The sequence below is a fragment of the Nicotiana attenuata genome, unplaced genomic scaffold (genome assembly GCF_001879085.1).
Source record: "Nicotiana attenuata strain UT unplaced genomic scaffold, NIATTr2, whole genome shotgun sequence".
Classification (NCBI taxonomy): domain Eukaryota; kingdom Viridiplantae; phylum Streptophyta; class Magnoliopsida; order Solanales; family Solanaceae; genus Nicotiana; species Nicotiana attenuata.
In genome coordinates, this window is record NW_017671568.1 from 250,047 (window position 1) to 258,524 (window position 8,478).

The 8,478-nt window shown below is 39.4% G+C and overlaps 1 protein-coding gene across 4 annotated transcripts; it reads left to right on the forward strand.

The window, feature by feature from the left end:
* Window positions 1-3,590: 3,590 nt before the first annotated feature.
* LOC109209039 (rac-like GTP-binding protein RHO1) lies at window positions 3,591-7,598 on the forward strand. Of its 4 annotated transcripts, none has more exons than XM_019372205.1 (8): window positions 3,591-3,696; window positions 3,970-4,190; window positions 5,439-5,526; window positions 5,670-5,779; window positions 5,874-5,937; window positions 6,826-6,890; window positions 6,986-7,051; window positions 7,144-7,598. In XM_019372205.1, exons 2-8 carry the CDS (start codon window positions 4,092-4,094, stop codon window positions 7,243-7,245), a joined length of 594 nt encoding a protein of 197 aa, XP_019227750.1. In that variant the 5' UTR covers window positions 3,591-3,696; window positions 3,970-4,091; the 3' UTR covers window positions 7,246-7,598. The 4 variants fall into 4 exon arrangements, with proteins under 4 accessions (XP_019227750.1, XP_019227749.1, XP_019227751.1 ...); XM_019372204.1 differs by having other exon boundaries at window positions 3,601-3,709; XM_019372206.1 differs by having other exon boundaries at window positions 3,604-3,700.
* Window positions 7,599-8,478: the final 880 nt, after the last annotated feature.

Below are 8,478 nucleotides of genomic sequence, written 5' to 3' on the forward strand. Positions count from 1 at the left end.
AGCATGAACAACCGCTGCCAACTCCGGATCATGAACCGGATAATTTTTCTCGTGGATCTTCAACTGTCTCGAAGCATAAGCAATAACCTTGCCATCCTGCATCAATACTGCTCCAAGTTCAATACGGGAAGCATCGCAATAGACCGTGTAAGGCCCTGAACCCGTGGGCAAAACCAACACCGGTGCCGTGGTCATAGCTGTCTTGAGCTTCTGGAAGCTCGCCTCACACTCATCTGACCGTCTGAACTGGGCACCCTCCTGGGTCAATCTGGTCATCGGGGCTGCAATAGAAGAAAATCCCTCCACGAACCGACGGTAATAACCTGCTAATCCCAAGAAACTCCGAATCTCGGTCGCTGAAGCTGGTCGAGGCCAATTCTTGACTGCCTCAATCTTCTTCGGGTCCACCTGAATACCCTCTGCTGATACAATATGACCCAGAAATGCAACCGAACTCAATCAGAACTCGCACTTCGAAAACTTAGCATATAATTCACTATCCTTCAGAGTCTGAAGAACCACTCTGAGGTGCTGCTTGTGCTCTTCTTGGCTGCGAGAGTACACGAAGATGTCATCAATGAAGACTATCACGAATAAGTCTAGATATGGCCTGAACACTCGGTTCATCAACTCCATAAACGCTGCTGGGGCATTGGTCAAACCAAATGACATGACTAAAAACTCATAGTGCCCATACTGAGTGCGGAACGCTGTCTTAGGGACATCAGACGCCCTAATCTTCAGCTGATGGTAGCCAGATCTCAAGTCTATCTTTGAAAACACCTTTGCTCCCTGAAGCTGGTCAAACAAATCATCAATTCTCGGCAGTGGATACTTGTTCTTTATCGTCACCTTGTTCAACTGCCGGTAATCAATACACATCCGCATTGAACCATCCTTCTTCCTCACAAATAACACCGGCGCACCCCAAGGAGAAACACTAGGCCTGATAAAACCCTTCTCTAGTAATTCCTGCAACTGGTCCTTTAACTCCTTCAACTCTGGCGGGGCCATGCGATACGGCGGAATAGAAATGGGCTGCGTGCCCGGAGCCAGATCAATACAAAAATCAATATCCCTGTCGGGCGGCATGCCCGGCAGGTCTGAAGGGAAAACCTCAGGGAACTCTCGAACAATAGGAACAGAGTCAATAGAAGGAACCTCTGCGCTGGAGTCGCGAACATACGCCAGATAAGCTAAACACCCCTTCTCGACCATGCGTCGAGCCTTGACATATGTAATAACACTGCGAGTGGCATGACCTGAAGTCCCTCTCCACTCTAGTCGGGGCAATTCTAGCAAGGCCATGGTCACGTCTTGGCGTGACAATCTAAGATGGCATGATACGGGGACAACCAATCCATCCCCAATCCAAGAACGATGGGCTCGGTCGACCATAATAGAATCACCCACCGGTGCAGACACATAAACAGGAACACTCAATGAACCATTAGGCATGACCAAATGCGGCGCAAAATATAATCGAAGCTTCTCTACCACAAACCAGAACAGTACCTGCACCTCCACCTCTAATACCTTTACCTCCACTTCTCGCATCTCTACCTCCACCTCTAATACCTTTACCTCCATCTCTCGTATCTCTACATCCACCTCTAACACCTTTATCTCCACAAAGCCTCCGAAGACGTAGCTGATCTATCACTGGTCTGTGTTGCTGCTCAGCTGAAGAAGCGGTACATGACCTCGCCATTAGCAAAAGAACGGAGTAGAGATTTAATCGGCATTTGAGAAACCAAATCGCACGACAAGAAAGAACAAATGAGAGGTTTTCCTAACTTAATAGACTCTGGGGAACAAGTACAGACGTCTCCGTACCTACCCCTCAGACTCTACTAAGTTTGTCCGTGAGTTGTGAGACCTATATAACCTAGTGCTCTGATACNAATAGGGATGCGATCGCGAAGGGTACCACTGACTGGTCATCGCGATCGCGTGGAGGGTTACGCGATCGCGTAGAAGAACTACTGGGGGTCCAAGGATTTGGCTTACGCGATCGCGTGGTTCAGGACGCGATCGCGAAGGAAGACGACTCAGTGCTATGCGATCGCGTGGGGAAGAGCGCGATCGCGATCGCGAATAAGGAAATCCCTGTGTAAAAATTGCAGAAAATCTGATATCATCCTAAGTCCAAAACCACCCCGAACACCTCCGAAAACACTCCCGAGCCCTCGGGGCTCCTAACCAAACACACACACTAACTCAATAACATCTTACGAACTTACTCGAGCGATCAAATCGCCAAAACAACATCAAAATCAATGAATCAAGCCTCAAAATCATCATTTTCCTTTCAAACTTCATAAACTTCAAACTTTAGATATTTAGGTCCGAAACACGTCAAACGACGTCCGATTTCGACCAAACTTCACAGAAAGCGCTTAAACAATATATAAGACTTGTACCGGGCGTCGGAACCAAAATACGAGCCCGATACCACAGTCTTTTAATAAATTTTCATTTCCATTTTCCTTATTAATTTCAGAAAAACAATTTTACAGAAAAATTCATTTCTCGGGCTCTAGACCTCGGAACTCGACTCCGGGCACATGCCCGAGTCCCATATTTTTCTACGGACCTTCCGGGACCGTCCAATCTTGGGTCCGGGTCCGTTTACCAAAAATGTTGACCAAAGTCAACTGTAATCATATTAATGTCAAAATTCTTCAAATTTTTCACAGAATTCACATATTTCAAAATAAAAGCTTTCCGGCTATGCGCCCGGACTGCGCACGCAAATCGAGGCAAGTAAAAATGAGGTTTTCAAGGCCTCGGAAGCACGGAACGAATGAGGAAACAGGTGATGACCCCTTTGGGTCGTCACAACTTAAGAGCGAAAAATATCACATAAATTCAGGAAAAAAAAGAGCAAAGATCACTTTTAGCCTGCGACCGAAACTACTTACGTTCGGTAGTCGCAAAAGCGTATAAAATTTATATATGTACACACACACACACACACACACACACACACATATATATATATATATATATATATTCAGCTATTATTGTGTGAACGGCTATATATACAATGTTATTTTTCCAACAAAAATGTATTTAATACTCTATGAATTTGTATAAACCATACCCTCACCCCAAGAAAAAAAAATTAGAAGTAGCTAGATTTATAACTAGTAGTTGAAAAATAGCCAATTTCAAAAGTAATCTAAATTTAGTTATTTTTTCATGTAAAAATAAAATCTGAAAAATACCCTTAAAACTCCGAAAAAATTCAAGGATAATATGTTGGAATTTGAATCTTTTACATATATGATTCCTGCATAATGTGCTGGAGTTCCAACCTAATATGCTGGAAGTTTAAACGCATGAGCTCCATAATCCAGCATATTATGCTGTAACTTTCCGTTTTCTAGAGTTCCAACATAATATGCTGGAAGTTTATCTGCAGAAACTCCATAATCCTGTATATTATGTTAAACTTTTCATAGTTTAGCAAAATAATTATTATTTTTTAATAAATTTACAAACGCTGATTATTTTTCAATTATCCGTCCGAAAAGTGACTAGCTCTAAGTTATTTTCACCCGAAAAGGGTTGAGGAATAGCCCAATCATAAGCAGAGAGAAAGAAGAGTACATAGCTTGGTTGGCTGACAGAGAGAGCAATAGAAGGGGTCAGTATCACTCCCAGCGAACGCTTCAACAGCAGTATTTTCCGGTAGGTACGTTAGGTAGGCACAATTACCCTTACAAACAAACAGTGGGTTTCCTTTCCTCTCTCTTTACCTCTAATTTCTCTCTCTCTAGATCTAAATTTACGCACCCATTTTTTCTCCTTCCCCCAAAAATTTTCATTTCTCCCTTCCCCTCTACATTTTCCATTGATTACACTGATTTTCCAATTTAGGGTTGGGGTTTCCTCATCATTAATTAAACAGCTAAAAAAGTTACTTCTTTTTTTCTTCTGTGGGTTTCTTGCCATTTTTTGCAGATGGGTCATTGAACCAAGGAAGCTTCAGTCCAAGAATCACATTGTTAAGAGTTTTTTTGTTAATTGATCAGGTCTTCTTAAGAAGATCTGAGAAGTGGATTTTTTTTTTCAAAAGGAAAAAAATGAGTGCTTCAAGGTTTATCAAGTGTGTTACGGTGGGTGATGGTGCTGTTGGCAAGACTTGTCTTTTGATTTCATACACCAGCAATACTTTCCCTACGGTTTGTTTTCAACCCCCTTCTTTCTGGTTTCTGTTTAATTTTCTGTTTATAAGGGTGTGTTTGGTGTGAGGGATAATATTTTTGTTTTCCTCTGTTTGTTTTTTGCTTTGATTTGCTTAAATTCTTCTGTTTAAAGAGAATGTTTTGAGGAAAAATGAAGTCCTGTCTGTTTATAAAGGTTACATTTTCCTCAATTGCAATACCGCACCATAGGGTGTGGCCGAGTGGTCAATGGAGTAGGTGAGAACCACGAGGTCTCAGGTTCAAATCCCAACTGAGGCAAAACGCAGTAGGTGATTTCTTTTCATCTATTTAAGCCTCGGTGGAGGTACCTGTTGCTAGTGGGAAGTGGCTCAATTGTAATACTGAAAAATTTCATCAGGACAATTCATGTACATCTTTACCTTCATAAAAAAAAAGTATCATCATGACTCATGAATATATATCTTGATAGAATCACGTACAAGAGCATATCTTTTTGTACATTTTCCTTTTCTAAAAGGAATTCTGGCTTTTTGCTTCCGCTGTCAACAGAATACCTGCTGCGTGTTTTGATTTATTTTCTTATTGAAGGTCTATCTATGTCAGTGTCTTGTTGTGCGCTAAGTCGTTGTATGCTTGTTTTGATCTTTTTGGGACAAATTTCTTGATTCTTGGTTTACATGATTTATTTCCAGCTTCGAAATTCTGATGGATGATGGACACGCCTTTTACCCTTCTCTACTTAAAAGCCAGACTTTTTTGCTTAATGTCGTGACCTAAATGGGACCCTGTTTTAATCTTTTAGATAAATCTACATGATCGGTGGCTTAATATCTTCTTGTACACTAAATTGACCTTTTTGATATTTTTGCACAAGTATTTCTTGGTTTACATGTTCGCTTTAGGATACATTTTTAAGTATATCGAGTTATGTCTTTAACAAATTCATCACATGTCCATTCTAAATCAAGCTGTGATAATTAGTCTAAAAGGTACGGAAGAGAAGAAATTGAAATTGTTTTGATATGAAGTATGAACTGATATATGTATTAAACTGTTTGGTGTTTGCTCTTTGCTGTATTTACATCTTTGGTGGTTTTGAGGAAAAATGTTGCCTTGTCACATGCACAGAGTCTTTTCTTTTTGGACTTTGGCATGAATTTCAGTGTTTCGAACATTTTTTTTATATCCCGGGAAGGAGTTCTCTCATCTTCCCAAAATTTAACATCAATTGCTTTTTGCCTCATTTATGCAATTTTTTGACAGGATTACGTGCCCACTGTGTTCGACAATTTCAGTGCAAATGTGGTTGTCAATGGGAGCACTGTCAACCTAGGGTTGTGGGATACTGCTGGTAATTATTTGAAACATTATTTCCTTGACATTTATTGCTGGAAGCATCTGATAGCTGTTACTTGTTAATGTATTCTACCTATAGCCCCAACCTGTACGCTTTGCAAATTGTTATGAGCTTGACGTCAATTAAATGTATAACAGGACAGGAGGATTACAATAGATTAAGACCTCTGAGTTACCGTGGAGCCGATGTTTTCATTTTGGCATTCTCTCTCATTAGTAAAGCCAGCTATGAGAATGTCTCCAAGAAGGTGAGCGTTTCATTGTCTATTTCTCTTTATTTAGTATCCTTTCTATTTGTTGTCGGTACATGAATAATTTACTTCTTTTGTTGATTGTTTTCAGTGGATTCCTGAGTTGAAGCACTATGCTCCTGGTGTCCCAATTGTTCTTGTTGGAACAAAACTTGGTGAGGGTTCTCTTTAAGCACGATATGATCTGCAGTTTGTTTTATAGATATGCATGAGGTGATGATCAATAGCCTGCAATCTTTTGATTTATATATAAATTCGTTGTGATCAAAGGAAGATACTTCTGTAGCACGGGTTTCCTAACTAGATAGTCCTTAGGTTGGTTGTTACCACTACTGCTGTTCTCTAAGTAAAAGGAACTTTCTTCGAAAATAGATTTTAGGGGAACTGCTGAAGAGCAAATAAAGAGCGTGGTGGGCTGTCTGTGAAGTGGAGTTGGGAAACGGTTGGTTTGTTGCTTTTGCTCGTTTATGCGCCTCTTTGTATGAGTTGAAAATGGACTTTTTCTGTAGGTACCTATACAAGGATGAGGTAATATAATCAGAATTAGGCACTTTTTGCGTAACAGGAAACAAAATTAAAAAGGAGACTTGTTCTTGAATATGGATTTGAACAACTTGGTCATCAACCTGTGTGTAGTAGTTATATCTATACTCATTGTAACATGCGAAATCATGCTATATAACATGAGTTTCTCCATACATTCTGTATCTCGTTTTGGTGCTAGTTATCAATGGCAATCTATGTTTTCACTGGACAGTGGATCTTCTTTCGGGGTGGGGGTTACTCGTTCGGGTTGAGATGAAATTGCTTGCTTTCTTTATGCTTCACGTTGTGCCCTTTAGCTCACTTTTGCGATTATCTGCTCGGGGAAATTTATGCTCTAACATTGTAAAGTCTAATTTTTAGTTCTCTGTTTTCCTTTCCTACTTCTTTTTTGCCCTTCTTTTATATGTTTAATTGAGGTAGTTATATGCATGTACTGTTGCTGGTGTCCAATTATCTTTAAGCCTAATTTGCCTGCTTTTTTCCTGTATTGTACTCAGATCTTCGGGATGATAAGCAATTCTTCGTAGACCATCCCGGTGCTGTGCCAATTACTACTGCTCAGGTAAGCATAACTAGCACTCTTACCTCTTTTTGATTTCTTTTCTTGTGCTTTTTGTCCATTTTCATTTGATTTCTCTTATTATTTTAACGTTTAAGGGTGAGGAGCTAAGGAAAACTATTGGTGCACCTGCTTATATTGAATGTAGTTCAAAAACACAACAGGTATGTTCTCTCCACAGCATCTATTTCTTGCACCAGAGAACCTTTTACGTACTTCTTGTTGATGCCTTTGGTTGAATGTTGTTGCTTTGCAGAATGTGAAAGCAGTCTTCGATGCAGCCATTAAGGTCGTCCTCCAGCCGCCTAAAACAAAAAAAAAGAAGGGGAAATCTCAAAAATCCTGCTCGATATTGTGATCAACTGTAGGTCCAATCGATATTGCTGGTCACAATTCTCGTTCAAATCTCTCGCTCGTATCCCTTTATCTTCCTTCGTCTCTGAAGAAGTACGAGGTCATCGTTTGTCTTATATTTGAAACTACTAACCATCTCTTGGAAATATCAGGTGGCTTGGTTTTTCTGTATCATTCTGGTCTCTAATTATTTAAGTCACAGCACCTTGTTAGTAGGCCACTCTAGTGTGTCCTTTGTTTTGATTTCCTTTATGTATTAACTACTGAATGGTCCAGTTAGGGAAACAATTTTTTTCTTTTGGAATGTTGGTGCTTCTTGTTTTTTTTTTCTCTTGAATCTTAATGGATTTTTAAATACCCACTAAACTGACCGAATCGAAAAGAAATCGAGATGATTGTGATGGTTTTGAAAAGTCTAATTTTGGTTATGCAAAATAGAATAACTGAAATATTGGAGATGAACCGTTAACACACCTATGTATCCTTCAACTGTAAGGGGTTGTTTGGTATGCCGGATAAGCAAAAATATTCTTGGGATGAAAATTTAGTACTGTCTTATCCTTTGTTTGGTTACTTTTGGGATAAGTAATCCCAGGATTAAAAATAGTATCGGGATAACTTTTACATGCCAGAGGGTGGTGGAAGAGTAATCCTAGGATAAAACAGTAAAATTGACAATTTCAGGAACAATACAACATATCAAAACAATCAATAAGAAATAATATTAGAATAACTATTTTGTGTATAGCTAATCTCACCATAATTAATTCCAACAATATCTTGTCTTCAAACCAAACGGTCCGAAGTTTTGTGTGAGTTGGTGTTTTGTCTATACAGAAGCGACTTTTTTTTTTTTTTTTTAACTTGGCCTGATTATGACGCTAGCTTTAATCTCTTCTTTTTTTCTTTCTTTATTTGAAGAGAAAAAAGAATATACTTTTGTGAAGTTGAAAAAGCCAAAAGATAGATATGCCAATTCAATATAAACTTTATCATGTTCTATATTTAATTTAAGAATATTAAATAGGAATGTTGTCTTTACAGACATGGCCACGAAGTGGCAAACTTGATTGCCACTCATTGCCTACTTGATTAGATTCTCCTTTGTCATAGCTCAGCAGCTAAGGTTCATTGCATATTTTTTCTGGAGGACACTTGTGACATTCCTGTTAAAAGAATTCAGAATAAGAAGGCTCACTTTGTCCGTTAAGGGTAGGTAACTAACTCGTTCCCTATC

Bases quoted from the DNA above. Each gene is read 5' to 3' on its own strand.
- LOC109209039 (XM_019372205.1), top strand. From the start codon at position 4,092: ATGAGTGCTTCAAGGTTTATCAAGTGTGTTACGGTGGGTGATGGTGCT. The intron at 6,891-6,985 runs GTAAGCATAACT...TTAACGTTTAAG, and splicing joins TGCCAATTACTACTGCTCAG to GGTGAGGAGCTAAGGAAAAC. The intron at 7,052-7,143 runs GTATGTTCTCTC...GTTGCTTTGCAG, and splicing joins GTAGTTCAAAAACACAACAG to AATGTGAAAGCAGTCTTCGA.